The 20,821-nt window shown below is 43.6% G+C and overlaps 2 protein-coding genes across 2 annotated transcripts; both read left to right on the forward strand.

Moving 5' to 3' along the window:
- The first annotated feature begins 25 nt into the window (after positions 1–25).
- On the forward strand, positions 26–5,321 carry LEPROTL1 (leptin receptor overlapping transcript like 1). Its single transcript, XM_056490126.1, has 4 exons — positions 26–108; positions 316–391; positions 1,624–1,810; positions 2,827–5,321. The coding sequence occupies exons 1-4, from the start codon at positions 93–95 to the stop codon at positions 2,941–2,943; spliced, it is 396 nt and encodes a 131-aa protein (XP_056346101.1). The 5' UTR covers positions 26–92; the 3' UTR covers positions 2,944–5,321.
- A 37-nt stretch (positions 5,322–5,358) lies between these two features.
- SRP72 (signal recognition particle 72) lies at positions 5,359–20,702 on the forward strand. Its single transcript, XM_056490123.1, has 19 exons — positions 5,359–6,872; positions 7,895–8,015; positions 9,757–9,880; positions 10,684–10,827; positions 11,641–11,752; positions 12,834–12,865; positions 13,422–13,546; positions 13,640–13,697; positions 13,877–14,008; positions 14,405–14,533; positions 15,018–15,090; positions 15,652–15,716; positions 16,735–16,830; positions 17,291–17,394; positions 17,988–18,065; positions 18,689–18,826; positions 19,113–19,150; positions 19,465–19,624; positions 20,447–20,702. The coding sequence occupies exons 1-19, from the start codon at positions 6,767–6,769 to the stop codon at positions 20,619–20,621; spliced, it is 2,010 nt and encodes a 669-aa protein (XP_056346098.1). The 5' UTR covers positions 5,359–6,766; the 3' UTR covers positions 20,622–20,702.
- The last annotated feature ends 119 nt before the right edge of the window (positions 20,703–20,821 follow it).

Genomic DNA, 20,821 nt, shown 5'->3' on the forward strand with positions numbered 1-20,821 from the left:
CCTTGCCGGAAGCGGCTTCCGCTTCCGCGCGGCAATTCCGGTTTCCGGCGCGCACCTCTCCGGTGCCGCGCGGCTGGCGGGCAGGCGGCGCCATGGCGGGAATCAAAGGTGCGCACGGGGCGGGGTAGGGCGGCCGGTTAACGGCGGGTGCGCGCGGCTGGCGCGGGGAGGGCCGGGCCGGGACCTCGAGTGCCCCCGCTACGCCGGGCGGCCGGGGCTGCGCTGAGCCCCGCGTTCGTTTGCGGGCGGCGGTCGGTGTGGTTTTTGCACGGTGCGTGGCACCTTTCATATTGGTTTGGTTTGTTCTCGTTGTAGCGCTGATCAGCCTGTCCTTTGGGGGAGCGGTCGGACTGATGTTCTTGATGCTCGGATGTGCCCTGCCCCAATACAAGTATCGTGCACTATCTTTCCCTTTCTCTATTTCTTTTATGTGTGTTTGTAATTTCAGAGGAGTCTGGCTTCCGTAATGGTAGATTGCTAAGTCCTCTCTGTGTAGGAGGGGCCTCACTTTTTTGGGGTGGGATTATTTGGGTGTTTTGGTGGGATTATTTTGGGTGTTCTAGTTGGTTGGGCTTTTTTGACTTTTGCTTCGAAATATTGGGGTAGGGAAAAAAAAATCCAGGATTTAATTATTCCTAAAAAGTAAAAGTTAAATTACCAAAAGTTAAATTACCAGGTCTGGCTGCAAACTGTAAAAAGGATGCATTGCCCTGACTCTCTCAACTGGTGTCCTGTTGTGACTGACCATCAGGTAGCAGTATCTCCCGAGGTGGGCAGCAAGTGTGTGTTACCAGGGAAGCATTTGCGTTTTCTGTGGCTGCATAGGGGCAGCTGGGCTGTTGATGACAATCAGGTGGATCCTTGGCTGTGTCTCACACTTGTAATGTAGCATCTTACGAATTGCAGCTGCTATCTGTACTTTCCTGACATCGATTTCTATCTCTTGGTTTTCTGGAGATACAAAGTAGCAGACCAAGTGTTCAGCTAGTAAGGCCTATGGCTTTGACTCTTTGCAAGTAAATGCTGACTTTGCGGAAAATATTTTAAATTTACCTATTCGTTGTTGAATTAATACCAAATATCCCGTTGATAGAGCTGTTACTGGTTGTGAATTGCAGTTTCTACATATATGACTAGAATGCTTAGGCCAGCTTTCTTTTTTTATAAACCCAGTGCTAGTGACATGAACCCTTGTGAAGGAGACCCTTATGCAGTCGCCTTTCAAACAATGCAGTAAAGTTTTATTGAAACACGTGCACCTGCATTTCTGTGCCTGAGAAATCTAGTCTGAAACTGCCTGGGTATCTTTTAAGTACAGCTGACAGGATAAACTTGGAGTTGAACTCACCTTATGAGGTGGCATTAGATTTAGGCTTGCCTAGTGAAATCTTGCTTTATGAATCCTGTTAGTGAGCTTTCCTGCCATAGAAGTCAGCTGAAGCCACTCATGCACATGGTCTGGATTAATGTCAGCTCATTCCAAGGTAAAGGATTTGCCTTCTCTGGGCTTGTTTGTCTTTCCTAAATGGGGATGTTGAATGGGGAAAATGCCTTGCATTGATTTTAGGAGGAGCAGGAAATAAATCCAGTTAACTAAAACTTTTCTTCTCATTTCTTTTTCAGCCAATACTGGCCACTGTTTGTTCTGTTTTTTTACATCCTTTCTCCTATCCCGTATTGCATAGCAAGAAGATTGGTAGATGACACGGATGCTACAAGTAATGCCTGCAAGGAGCTGGCAATATTCCTTACAACAGGCATTGTGGTCTCAGCATTTGGGCTGCCCATAGTGTTTGCAAGAGCAGAACTGGTTAGTAATATTTCAACTTGTGATTGTCCTTTTTTTCGTAGAAAATGTTGAGTTTTGTGCTTGTTTGTTTATTGAAGGTAAAGCTTTCATGCACTGAGTAAGTCTTATAATTACATACTTTTGGAACTAGAATAAGATTTTTTTTTTTTTTTTTTTTGCAAGAAAAATCAATGCAAAAATGGGAGCATGGCAGAACATCATGATTGTCAGTGGCTTCATGTGGTCATGGAATAAAGCCTAACAGTGCAATGCAGAGAAAATGAGACAGTAAATTTAACAGGAATGTAACAAAATACAGAAGTATAAAGAATACTTTGAAGACAATTTGTGGAATAGTTGGGCTAAAGCATGAATAAAAAAACAAATAAAAGAAAGCATTTTTGTACTCACTGTAAACTATATTGTAAATTATATTGGTGTCATTTTCTTAAACTTCCAAGTTCTCATTACATATTTCCCAATGTATAGCTTTTTACTAAAATACTTCAAAAGTTCACTGTGTTTATGTGAATGACAGAAAGCACTAGTCAAAACCATGGACTACACTTTCATAAATGTCTTTAGGCAAGAACAGTTCAGATGGGCAGTTTGAATGCCTCACACCCTTTGAGTAATCCACTTACTCTTCTGTGAAAACATCCACCTCCTTTTTTGTTACTGGGATACTTTCTGGTGTTTTGAAGACCTTAAATATCTGTTCTTAGAAGTCTTACAGCATAGCTGGGCTGCAGATGTGTTTGATGCTGTTATCAAGCCTTACTTTACATATCAAACCAGTTATGCCTGCCAGGCAATGCTTTGAGTACAGTTAGAAGAAACTTGCAGTGCTGCTTGGCTGGCTGTGAATTTGTCAAGTAATTTTGGGTAAACCTAGCTTGGTGTAACCATAGATTATGAGATAGCACCTCTTGCATCATGGACATGTTACTGAACTTTGTGAAGAATGGGACAATAAGATGTTACCTTTTGTCTTGTTCAGCTGCAAATGCATCTAACTGAATTTCCCCTGTTCACAGATTTACTGGGGCGCATGTGCACTTGTTCTTACTGGGAATACAGTCATCTTTGCCACGATCCTAGGATTTTTCTTGGTCTTTGGCAGCAATGATGACTTCAGCTGGCAGCAGTGGTGAAAGGAAGATAAGAGAACTATCCACAGGCATCCTGTCATGCAGTGGCCATCCATACAAATGAGAGAATGGGCAATAAAGAGAAGTAGCGTAGCAAGCCTCTTGAGTATTCTAGATGCTCCTTTTGATGTTGTTCGTTCTGAGTGTACTACTGTTGCTGACAGGGTTTCTATGTTTTTATGAAGTGGAGAGATTATTGACTTAATTTTTACTTATGGTATGTTTTTAGGTGCTCTCTTGGTTTAAAATTATCATCCTTCTGTCCAATGTTTTATGTGAAGCTTTAAACCAGGAACAACATTTAAACATAATTTCAAAGATTTAAAGTTGATGGGTTTTGGTGGGGTTTTTCTGTATTGGTGGAGTTTTTTGTTTGTTTTGTTTTTTAAGTTAAGCATTAATACTGTGTTTAAATTTTTTTTTTAAATAACAGGATTAAATTATATACAAGCTGAATGGAGGTAAGAGATTGCCCACCACCATTGCCAATTACCATATCAATAGATTGTTGCTATATTTTAGCAGGAAGCAAGTTGGGTTGGAGAATACCTGTTGCAGATTTTCTTCTGCCCATACCTCAGACCGGGTGATGAATGCTGATAGCCTTCATTTCAGGAGAAGGCTGGGGAGCAGGTGGAGTTATTTGGGAGAAAAGTCCTAAATTTTAACACCGCTAGCTCTTTTACCTTCTTTGTTACCAATTCTGTGGATGTGACATTCAAATACTCTGTAAATGTATTGATGCTGACGTACAAAACTGAAGTGTATTGTAGGGGAAGAGAAAATGATGTTTAAATTCCATTTTTTTAAAAAAGTATCTTTTGAACTCTTCTATTTATAAGTATTGTATGGTTTTGAACTTTTAAGTTAGCTTTTTACCACGAAGATGGTAAAATGCTCATTTATGGAACTACTGGTCTGTGTTAATTTGAAGCATATAAAAAGCTATTTCCTCCTCCCCTTTTAAATTTATTTTATACATAGCATATATATATATATAAATATAAAATAAAACAGCTTTTAAAATGTAGGTTAAAACTTTGTGCTAAACTTGCCTGAGTTTCCTCCCCCCCACCCACCTTTTTTTTCCTTTTTTCCCCCCATTCAAAGCAGCTGAGGCACAACTTTTTTGGAAGTCACTGGCTGAACTGATTTCATTGACTGTTTTTAAGTTCTTATGCATTATTGGTTAATAAGATTTACTGCTCTGTCTGTAACTGTAGCTTGTGTTCTGTAAGATTGCACATGTAGCTTCAAGTATTTAAGACAAGTTTTCTGCATACCTCTCAATTGTCCAGATTTTTTTATTTGAAGAAATCTGCCATTGGACATTCCATCACAACACAGTTAATGAGTACCACTTAAGCAGGTTTGCCTGTACCACGTGCAGTGATGACCTTGACCAAACTTAACTTCTAAACATTTTTCAGTTCTTTAAAAATAAGTCTATGAAACTTAGCCATGTGTAATTGAAAGCTGACAATTGCTTAGGTTTTGCTCAAAAGTACGAAAAGGTACAGAACTGCAGGTATTGGCTGTAGTATTTATGCGTGGATGCAAACAAAGTATAAAGTCTGCATATATATATATATATATGTATGTGTTTGTAAACGTATATGAATATATACAAGGTCTGATAGCAATAGGGTGTGCTCAAGGAACTGGTACTAGCAAGTGGGAGCAGCTGGGGTGTAGGTACCTCCACACACTGCTTTCTTAATGTCCTGCATGTGGAATTGAGGAACAAGCAGGTGCCAAGGCTCCAGTGCAGAAGCCAGTCCAGAGCAGACATATTTCAAGCACAAGCAAGTCCTTCACCAGGCTGCCTGTGATGGTGGCATTTGGAGCTGCACGAGGGCTGTAGGATCACATTGGTTTCCCTTTCTCAGCAAGGTTTCTGCGCCCATGCCCCCAATACAATGGAGGCTTCAGAAAATCTTCCAAACCAGTGGCTAAAGTTTCAGCCCTCTGCAGTCCTTATGAAGGAGGAATGCCTAGGCCTTGTACAAATATGAGTCTGTTACCTATTACTTTTTCATGGTCAGGAACTGTTTTCTTTCATTCCTGAATACATGTGATGCTACTCTCTGGATCATTGGTCATGGGGCTGACTGTGTATGTATGGTGGTGTATTTTTTGTTTGTTGATTGCATTAGAGCACTCCCTCCTTGCTTGCACACCAAGTACAAGCAGTATTGCTCTGATTTATGAGCAGGACACTTGAGAGGTATGATCCTTCCATATAATATGCACTGAGATTGTGTTACCATCCTTCTAGAGGGAAAAACTTTGAGCGATACAAATTTTAAATAGCAATCTTGAGTTCTGTATGTTTAATCAAAAATACTCTAATAAAAAGAGTATTTTGTTTAAAGTGGTAATTGTTCTTTTTCCTTTCTTTAATGTGTTTTTTACTCCTATGGAAGAGATGACACCAGACTGCTCAGTAGTTGCTCAGAGCGAGTATTTGTGGTTTTTACTTGGGACTGCTTTATAAAGAGAGGCGCCAGTGTCCAAGTTGCACTGAGCTAACTTTGTTGGTCATACCTCACATTGCAGTTTTTTCTTCAGCTTCTGTTTGAAAGCCAAATCCTGATATGTTGGATGGCCACCTTAATCCTCTGATTGTGTTTATAACTCTACAATTTTTATTTTTAAAAAACACACAGCCTTTGTGATATTTGTATTCATGATATTTCTGAAATTTGAAAACATAACTGATGCCAGTCTTTTAGCAGAAGAAAGTAACAGGAGTTGGTGAAAAATCCTTTTGGGGTGCTCAGTCACCCCTTCCCTCTCCACATGCATGCTTTGGTCAAAAAATTGGAAGAGGAGTGGAATTATTTTCCAGTGACTAAGGCGCTACATCTGCAGAGCTCTTTCATGAAAGGAAATTAAATCAGTAGAATCATTAAATATGCTGAGCTGGAAGAGACCTGTCGGGATGACTGAGTTCAGCTCCAGTCACTGTACAGGACCATTCCCAGAATCACACCGTGTGCCTGAGAACACTGTCCAAAAGCTTCTTGAATTCTGTCAGGCTTGGTGCTGTGACCCCTTCCCTGGGGAACCTGTTCCAGTGCCTCACCACCCTCTGAGTGAAGAATTTTTTCCTGATATGTAACCTAGGCCTTCCCTAACTAAGCTCCATTCCGTTTCCTTGAGTCCTGTCACCAGAGTGAAGAGATCGGTATTTGCCCCTCCTCATGAGGATGCTGAAGATCACAGTGAGGTCTCCCTCTCTCTTCCAGGCTGAACAGGCCAAGTGACCTCCAACGCTCTTCAATACGGCTTCCTCTCAAGGCCCTTCGCCGTTCTTTGGACACTCTCTAACAGCTCAATGTTTTTTTTTATGTTGTGGCACCCAGAACTGCCCCCAGCACTCAAGGTGAGGCCGCCCCAGTGCAGAACTGAGCGGGACAACCCCCTCCCTTCCCTGGCTGTGCCTAATGCGCCCAGGACAGGTTCGGCCTCCTGGCTGCCAGGCACAATGACTCACATTCAACTGCCATTCACCAGGACCCTCAGCTCCCTTTCCACAGCACTGCTCTCTCCAGCCTCTCGTTTCCCAGTCTATACATACCACAAGGGTTGCCCAGGTGCAGAACTGGCACTGGCCCCTGTTACACCTCACAGAGTAGAAGCTGGACAGTGAGACAATCAAAGCACACGGGCCCAGCGGCAGCTCCCAGCGAGGCGGGGGGAGGTGCCGGAAAGGGCGGGGCTGCCGGAAGGGTACGAGCGCCCGCTGGGGGCGGGGCCCCTCGGTAGTTCCGCTTCCGGCGCAGCGCCGCTGCCGCGACGTGTGTCTAGTCCCGGTGCCAAGATGGCGGCGGCCGCAGGGGCGGCGGCGGTGGCAGGGCTGTGGAGCGAAGTGAACCGCTGTGGCCAAAACGGCGACTTCGCCCGCGCACTCAAGTCCGTCAATAAGAGTGAGTGCGGCTACAACGCCGGTCCCCGCCCCGCGGGTCTGTGGTCTCTGCCCGGGCTCGTTGGCCTTGTACAGGGGCGGTGTGGCGGGGAGCGGGTGGTGTCCGTCTGTAGGTTTGGTGCCGGGAGCAGGGCTGTGGGCAAAGGCTCCGGGGATCTTACTGCGTTGGGGTAGAGGGAAGAGGGGCAGCCGGGGCCCAGGCTCCGCTGCTGTACCGCGACCATCGGGTGCTTGTGTTGCATCAGGTATCCTTTGTTGTAGGTCAGGCCTTCGGAGTTACTTGTGGGTTTTCCTTCTGTTTTGATCGTGGGAGGAAGGAGGGGTTTTTCCTCCGGGAACTGGAGGATTGATGTTCTGCATATGGATTGACTTGGGAGCAGTAATTTCCTCGAAACGGAGAGTTCACGTTGAGATGTGTTGTTTTGGTGATTTGGCATCCAAAACGGAATTGCACTATAAGGCACGTTGTGGTTAAAAGTTTTGTCTTTGCTGCTGATAGGCAGTAGGGATTAATCTCCTGTCCTGGAAAAGCTAGCATCCATGAAAAAGTCAAATGGCAAAACCCATGCCTCTCTGCTAGTCTTCCCTCACCGTCATCCACTGGCAGAAAATTTTAGCATGTAAAGTGACGCCCTGACAAGAGCCGCACTGTTCTTCTTTACTAGCTGTTTTCATTCCTGAGTATCTCTTATGTGGCACTGGGGCCTTGACATTGTGTTCTCTGCTTGGAAGTGAAATGCCAAGGAAAGGTTTGCGTGTGTATAGCCCCTTTGGTTCAGCTCTTCCAGACATATTAGCACAGTGCACGCTTCTGATAAGTTCGGGATTTATGCTGGATTCTTTTATCCTGATGGGTTTTGTTTCATGATCTGAGCCAAAGCAAGCCATGCCAGGGTGCTTTAAGCTGATGTGACCACTCTTTAGGATGGGTTTTTGCTGCTGTAACAAAATTTATCTCTTACAAAGCCTGAATGCATTTGATTATGAGTTAGATGGTTGTGTTGAAACTAGTTTCTCCTCCAGTATTGCAGATCAACAAAGATGATGTGACTGCACTTCATTGTAAAGTAGTGTGTCTTATCCAGACTGGGAGCTTCAAGGAAGCCCTTGGTGTAATCAATACCCACACTAAAGTGTTAACCAGGTGAGTTGTGTCTTGCTGTGCTCTACAGAATATGACACTCCTGAGTCCTTGAGAAGCTGCTGCAGCTTCAGTGGAGGGGACTAATAAGGCAACAAAATAAAGGCCAGAATATGCTCAAAGACATTGGGGTTGGTCTTCTCAGTGACATATTTTTGCGAGGAGGTGAGACAAGGTCTGGTTGCTTTTGAGGTAGTCTAACATCTTGCTCTTACTGTTGACAGGATCGTCCCTAACCAAGTTTTCAGCCACCTTCACATGCTAATTCTGCTTGTAGATGTGGCTGAGAGGCATGGCTGCTACGAGGAAAGGGGACAGATCTCTCCAGGAAGGAAGAGAGAAGGGATAAACTTTTGTTGGTAGCAGCAAGCTGTTGGCTTTGCTTGGCTTTCTCACCATGCAGATCCTTAGGATCCTTTGCTTTGCCAGCTTGAAGGAATTGCCTCAGCTTTTGGGGTGGTGCAAATCCTTTGTGCATCCTCTCAAAACCAGGACCTTGGAGACAAATTGTGTTTGAGAACAAGTCAAGCTTCGCATTTGTCTCCTTAAGATTTTAATTTTGTTTCTCATAGTATGCTCTTTGTGCAATGACAAGGATGAAATGTGCTAGCCACAAACTGGCTGGCAGCAAAATTTTTGTATTTCAGATGCTGTTCTTATTAAGGAACTTCCCAGAAAGGTGTTTTGAAGTTATCAATGTGATGAAACATACTTTTGTTTTTGTTTGCATCTGAATAACATATGATTACCCTTTTCACCAATTCCTTCTTTCCTGGGACAAAAGAGGTTTAATTCAAGTTTTATTGCTTATTATTTTATTATGTAGTAATAAACTGGTTTCAGAGTTCTTCGTATAACTTCTTTCAGCTCATTCTACTGTGTGTCTGTTTCTGTGTCCTGCAGAACAAGGAAAGTGGTGGTTCTTGGTCTGTCTTGAAGTTTTCCTGTCCTGCACTGAGGCTGCTTTGCTTTAGTTCTAAATGCCGTTAATTTTCAAACTTCCTTAATACTCAGATGAACTGAGTTAACTTTTAATAGGCAAAGTAAAGCTGACAATAAGTGGTCCCTGGCATGAACTAAACAAATTGCTGATTAATTTTCCTTTGGCTTAAGTGGTAACTCAGGGGGTAAGTGGAACATAGCATTCAAGGCTCTGCTTCTTTGAGAATGCTTCCCTGCTAGTGTGAGTTTGCTTTGAAGCCAATGTTATGTTGGTAAAAGCAAACTCTTTTGCTGCAGTTCTGCTGCGATGATATTTCAAAATAGGTTAATGTTACCTTTGTTTTGATGTTGGCCTGTTGGACTGTGTTTTATACTTTCCCCCCCCTCTTTTTCTGTGAGTCGATTAAAAGTTTGCTGTAACAATATTTCGTTGCAACGTAATGCCTTCTTAAGAAAATGTCACGGAATGAAATTTGCTATTGTTTTACCTTTTAAGCATTTGATTAGCATAATTAGTAGGCGGCCTGGAGCAAAGAGGATTTGGAATACAATGTGTGTGGAAATGCCATTAATAAGGAACCTTTTTTTTTTTTTATGAAGTTTTGATATCCTTTCTCTGTTGAACACTAAGTAGATAGAAGATTCTTTCAGTGCTCAACAGATACATAATTCAGTAATCTGGGATCACATATTTGGGTGTTTGGTATGTAGGAGTCTGACTTATTCGGGCTGGTTATATGTCAGTGAATGCTGTTGAGTGGAAACTGTAGTGCATGCTGTCAGCCTTTGTCTTTCCTTGCAGTGATGTTATTGCCTTTGAGAAGGCCTACTGTGAATACAGGTTGAACCGTATTGAAAGTGCTCTCAAGACCATTCAGAGTGCCAGTCAGCAGACAGACAAACTGAAGGAGCTTTATGGACAAGTGGTAATTACAAGCTTTTCTTCCTCATGGGAGTTTGATATACTAGATGCCTTGTCCCTCCTGTAATGGTGGGCAAGTATGGGGACAGAATTTCCTTCTCTGTCTTGAAGGTAAGGACGGGTGTGGTTCCAACTGCTCAGACTTCAGTGGAGCTTCAGTTGCCTGTTTCTGGCAGCAGAGTCATCATCTTATTCCCACTGAACCAAAGCAATACATTGGTGACTTCCACTCCCTTCCTGAGTCTGGCCTGGTATTAGCCATCTGGTTGAGGAAGGAAGAGAACTGGTGGGATTTGTTTGTGGTTCAACCATCTGTTTGCACTAGATACCTGTTCAGGAATGGTTTGTGGGACCTGACATCTCAGGCATTAAAAATGATGCAGAAAAGAAGTTATGCTTTTTCTTCTCATTTTTTTCTTGGTTGATCAGAACAGTTTTGTGTAGAATTGACTATCTTCCCTCAGCTGCATGAAAGACCATTATTTAATTTCTTTTTTAGAGAAGCAATCTAAATTGGTAGAAGGCAGTTTTAGGACAAAACTGAGTAAACTAATGCACTTAAAGAAGCTGTTTTAGGAGTAAAAGCTGTGTCATTTTGGTGCAGGTATCTGGTGTCATTGCTTGAGTCCTTGTAAGTGTAGTCTGTATAGTTTGCCCTTAAAGGTAGATGCAAATGTTAGTAATGTTCAGCTAGAAAACATAAGATGCTCTGCTGCCCTCAGTCCATGGGGAGGGAGGAAGGAGGCTGTAGTTACCAACGTGCATAGAAAAATACTGTTCTGAGGGTTAATCCCTTTCCTTTCTCAGTTGTACAGACTGGAGCGTTACGACGATTGTCTGGCTGCATACAGGGATCTCATCCGCAACTCCCAGGATGAGTATGAGGAGGAGAGAAAAACCAACCTCTCTGCTGTTGTGGCAGCACAAAGCACGTGGGAGAAGGTGGTGCCAGTAAGTGAGTATGTGTGTCTATGGGTGTAAGAGTGAGAGCTAAGGAATAAAGGATACAGATTGTATTGGAATTGTAGATACTGAACGGGATAGAAATATGTTCCTGTCTCATAAAGATTTCTGAATGTGTTGAAGATCACCAAGTGGTTTTCCCTGTATGGAGAAATAAATGCTGTTATTGTTCAGATATAGATATATATATATATGTATATATGTATATATGAATTATACTTCACTTTTGATCTCTAGAAAGCTTGTACCATTAGATGTCACAGCAGAGCAAGAATTAGATTTTCAACCTGCATTAGTGGAACACGTGGTGACTACCACTTTTCTCTCTCATTACTCTCTTGCCCAGGTTTAAAGGTAGTTGCTCTGATCACCCAGCCATGCTTGGGAATATTTTTGTTAATGAGCAGTAAAGATTGTAATGTTCACATTTGTTTAGAAATCCTTGCCCTTGGAGGTGTACACAGCATGCTCAGCTTTCTGTTCAGTGGATCCACTTTCTAATCCTCTAGATCAGCAGCTCTTGCCCTCTTGCACCAGCCTAAGTAGTTCCCAGGTTCAGCCTGCAGTTTCTTTGCTGTCTTGTCAGTTGCCTCTAACTTTGTGTAGTGCGTGGGAAGATCCTTTGTGCTGCAACTTACTTGCCAGGTGTTAAATTTAACAGGTGCCCTGTTAAATTTGCTTCTTAGATTTATTTTTCAAGGATTCATATGTACAGGAAAACTTTGGTTTGTGTCTGTTGCATGTTAAATCTGTACAGGTCAGTTGGTGTTTATGCAATGTTATATTTGTTTTTCATGCTAGGAGGATTTAGGCCTTCGAGAAGCTACCTATGAGCTGTGTTATAACAGTGCATGTGCATTGATTGGGCAAGGAAAGCTGAATGAAGCAATGAAAAAATTACAAAAAGCAGAAGGTAAGAGCCTGGTGAGGTGAGAGGGAAGCTTTGTGTGGTATAAGTAGTTATTTGCTCTCTGTAGACACAAACCAGAGGAAAAGAGGTTTTGAGAATTTAAAAACTGACAAGCAGCAGGATTTGTTGTAAAATCTTTTTGGGGAAGTGTTCCTCTGCAACTCTTTTCCAGAGCCGTGCAGCATGTACCACTTCCTGTCTCTCCTACAGCCCCCTGATTTGTATTCAAGAGCTTTGTGTATTTTATGAAGCAGAAAGTAGATGTGAGTGTAATCTCATAAGCATGAGATGTGCCATCTATTCTAATTCCTGATTTTGTTACTATGAGTATGTATTTAAATACATGCTATAAGAGTTCAAAATACTTCATGGTATGAATTAGTATAAGCTAGTAAATGAGCTTTTTAGCAAAGAGGATTTTTTTTTCTATGGAGTGAAATGGGGATTTTTTGTGTTTAAAAAAAAACAGCTGGGGAGAGGACCAGGAAGGACTAGTTTCTGCTGATCTAATTGCTCTTGCAGATAAATAGGTCAGTTCTGTCCCAGTTTTGATGAAGAAAAAAACCTGTCCCATACAACTGATAAGCATGTGTAATTTAAGCGTGTGTCCTTTGATAGTAGTCATTTGGAGAGCAAACAAGTGATGTTCTGGTGAAGGATGAGAAAATTTAAGAAGTGACTAGTATGGGTACTGAAAACTAACAGAATTGCTGCTCCGTAAAGGGTGTTGTAAGCTAAGTATTGCAGGCTTGCAGCACTTAACTCACAAGACCAGTAAGCAGTTCCAGCTGAGAGATCCGTATGGGAAAGACCAGAAGCTAGGTCTAAGGAAGTTTGCTCAGGAGAGAAAATGAGTGTCTGGGAGGGACAGTCTCTTCTGTGCCTTTAATATTTCTTCTGCATCGCACAGTCTGCTCTCTCATGCTTAGTCCCATCCATCATCAGGCTGGTAGTCTGCTGTGCCCTTGTAGTTTTGCAGAAGTTTCAGGGATACATGAAAAAATTCTGTTTCCCCATGCCTCTTGCCTGATTTTTCCCCCTAAATCCTTCTAAATTGTGTTTTTCAAATTGTTTTTCCTTGTAGAGCTGTGCCGCCAGTCACTGTCAGAAGACTCGGTAAGTTCCTGATGTTGTTCTGTTGCTTTGCGGCAGCGGGTGCAGTCACAAAGTGCAGAGAGCCAGAGGAGAGCCAGGGCTCCTCTGCTAGTACCAGCTTGTGAGGCTGGGGCAGCCCTCATGGCTGTTGCAGGAGAGCAGCTGACACTGCAGGCTGTTTGCTGCTGTGTTCCTTGCATAGTTGCCTGTTCTGGTGCAGGTAGAAGAGTATAGGTTGTCTGAAACCTCCCTGTGACCTATTCCTGCTAGGGATGAACATGCTGAGTGAGTGGTGACAAAGAAAGAATTTGTAACCAATCACTGCAAAGGGGCAGATTGAATGTACAAGTTAAGGTAATCTTCAGATTCTAGCTGGAGTAGGTGAAGCTTTCTTTTCGCCTAGTTTAACTCAGATATGCTTCTGTTTGTGCTGTGGCTACAACCTTCACCTGTGGTAGCTGGGGTACTTTGCTGCTAATACTACCCAGGAATTCTCACAGATGTTTGCCAGCAGAATGCTGAAGCTGGAAGAGAGGTGAGATAGCAGTTTTTTACTTTTGCTTTGATTTTCCTTCAGGATGTGACAGAGGAAGACATTGAGGCTGAGCTGGCTATTATTCATGGTCAGATGGCTTATATCATGCAACTGCAGGGCCGTACAGAGGATGCTCTACAGCTCTACAATCAAATAATTAAGTTGAAGTAAGAGGATTTTTTAAAAACAAATGCTCAGCCTTCCGTCTGTGACAGACTACTGTTCAGTGACAGTATGCTTTCTGTTTTTCTTATCTGCAGGCCAACAGATGTAGGACTCCTTGCTGTCATTGCAAATAATATCATCACTATTAACAAGGTATAGAATTACCTTGCCACTTTCATTGTGGTTACTCAGTTTACTTCTCTGCTTCTGTGGAGAGAAGGGAGATAATCACTAAACATGTTTTCTTAAACAGTAGTTAAATTGCAGACCCAGGGACCTTTTCTTATTTAAGGAATGTAGTGAAATCTTCTCATGATGTGCGATTTCCCCAGGACCAAAATGTCTTTGATTCAAAGAAAAAGGTGAAGTTGACTAATGCAGAAGGTGTTGAGCATAAACTCTCCAAGAAGCAGCTCCAGGCCATTGAATTCAACAAAGCTTTGCTTGCAATGTACACTAACCAGGTAGGGGAAGCTGATCTACAGTAAGTAGCTATGGATTAAATCCACAGGAGTTTGACTGGGCAAAAATAGAGATGTCACTGTTCTTTGTCGGAAGATAGAACCTCTTGGTTTAGGCACATAAATGAGCAGAAAAGTAAAATCATCCATAAAAACACAACTGTTTGTTTAGTGACTTGGATATTGGTGTAGGGAGGATGGTGTGGAGATAACTAGAAGTCAAAAGGGATCTGGGGGTTCTTAGATGTATTTGAAGGGCCACTAAGCGGACTTCCTGGTTTTTTGTACTCATTTCAGGGGAGTCACCACTAGTATGTCTTCTTATATACTGTTGGTTTCTTAGCCTTGTGTAAGGTCCTCACAATGTTGAGAAAAGTGTGTTCTCTCATTCCACTGCAGGCAGATCAGTGCCGCAAGCTGTCAGCAAGCCTGCAGTCCCAGAGCCCTGAGCATCTGCTCCCTGTGCTTATACAGGCAGCCCAGCTGTGTCGTGAGAAGCAGCATGCAAAGGCCGTAGTGCTTCTGCAGGTAGATAAGAGAAAGTTGGCCAAGCGCCATTTAAACTTGTACTTTGTGTTCTCCTGTGCTGTTTTCCCTTTGTTTCATTTAGTTTAAATTTCCAGGCCTGACTCCTTATTTTGTTTGGTTTAGTGCTGCTGTAAAGCTTTCATACCCAATTGAACAATTCTGCATTTAAAGGGAAATAGTTTCCTTACACCTCTGATTTTTAGGCTTAGGTAGCTGTAGTAGACTTCTAGGGTAAGAGGTAGGCTTTGCTGCTCTGCTTAGAAGCAGTTTCCAACCCTTCTTTGGAAGGAGTGACTGGCCTGGGACAGAAATCTGAAAGGGCACACTTGGAGGTCCTTCTCTGCTGTGTGCTGAAGCCTGCCTGTGCTGGAAAGCTTCCTTTGGCTGTTGCCAGCTTGCTGTGACTCAGCATGACATATGATTCACCAAAGCAGCAGCCTACTTCCCACACACAAGTTTAATTGTTGTTTCTTCTGACTCTCAGGACTTTGCAGAACAGCACCCTGCCAATGCAGCTGAGATCAAGCTAACGATGGCCCAGCTAAAAATTGCTCAAGGTATCTAGTCCTCCTTTGTTGGGAAGTGTCTGCACATGACAATGGTACAAGGGGTAAGAAAACCAGACTTCAGGGCAATCTTTGCTCCAGTCACTGTTGTGACAGGGGTGCAGAGCAGAGATACTTTCAGTCAGGTAATACATATATTTTGCTATGGCAGGATAATGCTGATAACTTAATATTTGGATATATAGGCTCCACAGATTGCTGACAGAAGTGCCCACAGTCTCTGTGAGTAATAGGGCTGAATCTCTTCTGGGGCAGGATTTTGGGAGCAGTGTGAAGCTCCATAATGGTACCATTCCTGTAAGCAGTTAGGCAGCATAGACTTGAGCCTGACGAGAGCTCCCTGATAGCCTTGAATCCTGTACCTTTGCAGGATGTGGCAAAGAGCAGAAAGATCCGTTTTATGGAGGCCTGTCCTGAATTCCTAGAATAGGGAAGATGTTGTGAGAAGAGGAATTGCTCTGTCCCCATTGTTTACCTTTGGCTCAAAGTTCACTGGTGGGATCAGGTGTTGTGGTTCCATTCAGAGTGTGTTCTTCCTTGTTTCTCTTCTAGGCAGTGTCACCAAAGCCTGCATGATCCTGAGGAGCATAGAAGAACTGCAGCACAAGCCTGGTATGGTAAGCAAAACTGCATCTGAACTGTGTAAGGTTTTTCCCTTGAAGGAGACCTTTGCACTGCCTGCTCCTTTTTGCCTCTTCCCCATGGTTTCCACTTGGCTTGAGTGTCTGCAAAGATTCTGAGCCCATCTTCCTTGTCTTGGACAAAGGTGGTGTTATTATAACTTGCTTCAGGTAGCCTGAACATACCACAGAAGTACTCTGCCTGTCAGAGGGATGCTCTTTTTCTATGTTCCCACTCCCTGGTAGATAATCTCTCAGTCCTTGCATGTTATGTAACTCAGTCCTGACTCTCAGTCCTGCATTTACTTGCATAACATGACTGGAGCAACTGCTGGTTGCTGGTATGTACTGTTGGGATGTTTTAAGAAGCAGCGTTTGGACAGCAGGCCTTAGGTGGAAGCTGCTGTGTCCCATCCCTGCAGCATCAGCCTGGTCTGCATGCTTATGCACATCTGGTATTCAGAAATGCTTGATGTAAATGCTCATATGTTCAGCATAAGGATCTTGAACAGGGGCTCAAAGTTGTGGATCTGTTCCAATTGTAAGTGTGAATGATCAAAATAATTTATAGGGGCTGTTAGCAATAACAGCTCCTTGCCCTGGGTCACCTCTACTTGTGACCGGGATATTGGCAAATGGATGGTGTCCTTATAATCTCTTCAGTGCTGATTTCATTTTTCATATCTCTCTGCATCGAGAATGGGGGAGAAAAAGTTTTTGAATGAAACTTTGTCCTGTGATAAGCAAATAAAGTGCCAGGACATGAAGGGTCCTTTTGTGAATGCAATTTTAGGCTTGTACTGTAGGAAAAAGATGATGGGGAGTTCCTTTGGGAGTGACTTGGGTAGGAGGATCTGGCCTGGGTATCCGGCCAGTTACCACAGCTGTTTTTTAGGGATAGCAGAAAGCTCACACTGACTCTGCTTTTGGCAAATCCCATCATTAAACTGCTGAGACTCTGGCTATAGACAATTTGCATTAAGATCTGCTATATACTGCTCTTGAATGTTTGCAGGTGTCTGCGTTGGTGACAATGTACAGTCATGAAGAGGATATTGACAGTGCAATTGAAGTCTTCACACAGGCTATCCAGTGGTATCAGCAGCACCAGGCAAGTCAGGCCAGAGGAGCTAATGTGCAAGAATCTGTTCTGAATTTTCTAACTCATCCAATTCAACTTTTCCTGTTGATGCGTAGCCCCAGCAGTTATCCAGTTGGGGGTTTGGAGACATGTGAGCTCCTGTTTTGTGAGCATTTATCAATAATATATTATTTTAGATGTTACAAACAAGGAGCAGCAGCTCCTGTCAGATTAGGAGAGTGGCATCAATGGATGCCTAAACGTAGCAATCAGGACTTCTCTTTGATGGAAAAACATGGTGAAGCAGCAAGCTGCCTTGTCCCATGCAGTTCTGCCTCACTTCCCAGAGTGCACAGGTGGTCTGCTTTTTCTGCATGATAGGATGTTAGCTCAGTTCTCCTTGGCCAAGCCTCAGGGGCGTTAAAGCCAGCTAGAGCTGGGCTCCATGCTGTGATAATAAAGAACTAATCATGGCTGCTGTGTCTTTCAGCCAAAGTCTCCTGTCCATTTGTCACTGATAAGGGAAGCTGCCAACTTCAAACTAAAGCATGGCAGGAAGAAGGAAGCAATCAGCGACTTGGAGGAGCTCTGGAAGTGAGTTGGGTGATTGCTGAGCAGCAGGTCTCCACCCAGAGTCCTCTGCAAGCTGTCTGGTGGCAGGCAGCGTCTGACAATTTTGATTGACTAGTAGCTGTCCTTTAGAGTTGCTTTTGCACAGGGGCTTTAATCCAAGGCTGTATTTTGGAAGAAGGGGAGATAATTCATTTGATCTATAATTGATGTTCACTTGAAAACCCGATAGACTTATCCCAGAAGCTTCTTGTGTGCAGTGACTATTGCTTTGGGCACTGGAATGCAGTTTTTTCTAGTGCTACGTAAACATGGATGTCTAGGCTTTAGTTTCTGTTGTGCACTTAATGGGATCTTTTACTGGGGGTAGTGTTAACTTGCCTTTGCTACTGGGTTTTTCCTCTTCTATTGCCTGCTTCATGATACTGTGAAGTTGTTCTCACCAGTGGTGTTTGGTGGTATGCTCTGGAGGAGACTACATCCTGACATGTCTGTCCCCACAGATAGCAACTGTGCTGCAGCAGCAAGCACTGTGTGGTGTTACCAGTCTTTGGGATGAGTAATATCGGTAACAAAACTTTTCTGTTTTGTTTCGGATCTTTTTTTCCTCTACAAAGGCAAAACCCAAAAGACGTGCATACTCTGGCACAGCTCATCTCTGCCTATTCCCTCGTTGACCCTGAAAAAGCTAAAGTGTATCCTTTTAATGGTGGTGAAAGAGGTGTTTGGGTGTTACTTCCTTGTATTTTAAGCTGGGTGGGGACTTCAGACCCACTCTTACTGGAAAAAAGGTAAGGAATCTCACTGGAACAGCTACATATTCAGGTCAAGCTGTCTGGAGTTACAGTATTTCTCTAATTGGCTTCATTACTGTGATATCTCAGGACCTTTTTATCTTTGGCCTTCTTCTCTTTGAGAATTAATAAGACAAGGTTGAACCAAAAATAAGAGCACGTCCGTCTTTTCTGTCAGAATCTTAAACCTGTGGTAATAATGCAGGACTGATATAATATGGCTAAGCTCTTGCTTACCCAAAATCTGGTTTACATACTGCTTTTGTCACCTGAGCTGCTTTCACAGGAAGCTGTTCCCTGTGTCCTCATGTTACAGAGGAAAAAATGAGGCAGATGGCAATTAAGCAGCTCATTCCAACTTGTGTAAGGAGCTAGTGAGAGAGATGGAAATAGGCCCATAAGCCTATCTGGTGTCTGCATTGCTAACAGAGAGAATTTATTCAAGCTGAGGTTGCTTCTTGCTGTCTGGAAGAACATGAGTGTTTATGCTTGCTGGTTTGCATCCCTGAGCTCTTCCCTTGCAGTCTTAGCAAACACTTGCCTTCCTCAGACACCATGTCACTAAAAGTAGATGTTGATGCGCTGGAGAACTCCCATGGAGCAACCTATGTTCGGAAGAAAGCTGGCAAACTCACTGGAGACAACCAGCAGAAGGAGCAAGGGTAAAGAAGGCTGCTAAATTTTTTATTTCATTTTATTGCTATAGCTCTGGTGCAGCCTTCTTTGGGGTGGTTCAAGAACCACACCTGGTATGGTGAAGGAATAGCTGTAGAAGGCAGGCTGGTGGAAAAGGAGCTTGTCCTTTAACTGCAAGTAGCTTTATACAGCAGCAGACAGCAGCAGAAGCTCTTAAAGAGATGGGAATGGTTTAGCTTCTTCCAGAGCTAATTTTTAGTTGACTTGTCTGCTCTGTCTCTGCTATGTCACAGTGTGTTGTTTTCCTTTCAGACAAGGGGAAGTAAAGAAAAAGAAGAAGAAAAAGAAGGGTAAGTTGTATTTTCTAGCTGCTGACACAGCACAGCTCCAGAGAGCTCTACGGATTCTTTCTTCAAGTAGCCAGTCTGCAGGTCCCTAGGAGCTAGAGCCCTTTGCTAGGACTGGGTCTCTGGGAACCTGGATAGCTTGTTTGGTTGGGGCATTTTTTCCTCAGAAGCAAGAGCAACAGAGCAACACCCTGATAGGATGATGTAGTTGCTGGTCTCTTTGCACTGCCCAGCTACTGACATCCCATGCGTGTCCCTTGGTGATGCCTCTAGTGTGTTGACCCCAATCTCATTTCCTGGCACTGGATGTTCTGCAGGAAAGCTGCCAAAGAACTATGACCCCAAGGTGACTCCCGACCCTGAGCGGTGGCTTCCAATGCGAGAGCGGTCCTACTACCGTGGACGGAAAAAGGGCAAGAAGAAGGATCAGGTTGGCAAGGGGACTCAGGGTTCAACCACAACTGGCTCCTCTGAACTGTAAGTACCTGTTTTGTAAGGGTTGATGCAGGGATTCATTCCTGGGCAGTTGGGAGGGCTGTGTGTGTGCTGCTCTGCTGCAACTTTGTCACGGCATCAGCTGTGGTAGCACATGGGACATGTTTGCTGCTGGAACCTGCTAACAGCTGCTCTCCCTGGAGATCCGTATAGGTTCCTGAAAACCAGTGTGATAGGATAGGCATGCTTGAAGGTGCCAAGGTGCAAATAAAATTCTCATAGTCTTTTAATGCACTTTTCCTTTGGCGATGAGATGAATTTTGCATGCCTTCTCTTGAGCAATTTGCTTTCAAGTGTTTTGGCAGCTGCAGAAGCATTAGCCATGATTTGAGAAAACAACTGTACTTTCTTCTAAGATGACACTGATTACTTGAGCTGGAACGAGAATTACCATTGTGTATGAAGGCTGACAGCAAGGTGGTGTCTTACTAACATCTGAGAGGAAGGATGCTGGGTTTGCACTGCTTAGGAGTGGGACCTGAAAGGCTTCTTGTGTGTTGCATGAGCTGTCACATGTCTTTTCAAAAGTTAGCCTTGCTTTCATTGTCAGGGACTTACACCATCTAGTGAACATCAGTTAGGAGGTGATTGCTGCCCTTTGAGACGTTCCCATCCTCTGCCAGCTCTTTCTGCATATTGAAGCCTATTTAAGATGTCCTTGCATGTGTGCCCTCTCATAATGCTTGCTACCTAATGGGGCAGCTGCAGCTTTTCACTGTCAGCTTCCTGTATTAGTACCATATAACCACATCTTGCAGGTGGTTATGAACCCACATGGTGTCTTTTTCTCTTGTCTTCCTGCAGGGATGCCAGTAGAACTGCCAGCAGCCCACCTACCTCCCCTCGGCCTGGCAGCGGGGCAGCTGTATCGGCTACAAGTAACGTCATCCCTCCCAGGCACCAAAAACCTGCGGGTGCTCCAGCCACCAAGAAGAAACAGCAGCAGAAAAAGAAGAAAGGGGCTAAAGGAGGGTGGTAAAAAGAAGGATATGTAACCTCCCTCCTTCAGTATGTGATGTTGGTTGCAGAATAAAGATCAAAAGCAAGTGCTGATGAAAGACTCTTGGCGTCTGGATCTCTGTCCTGCCTATCAGTGATGTGGGGGAGATGGGCTGGTATAGATGCCATGATGTGTCTGCTCACCAAGTTCCCTTCCTCACATTTGCCCCCACTGTGACT

The sequence above is a fragment of the Oenanthe melanoleuca genome, chromosome 4 (assembly GCF_029582105.1).
Source record: "Oenanthe melanoleuca isolate GR-GAL-2019-014 chromosome 4, OMel1.0, whole genome shotgun sequence".
NCBI classification, from domain to species: Eukaryota; Metazoa; Chordata; class Aves; order Passeriformes; family Muscicapidae; genus Oenanthe; species Oenanthe melanoleuca.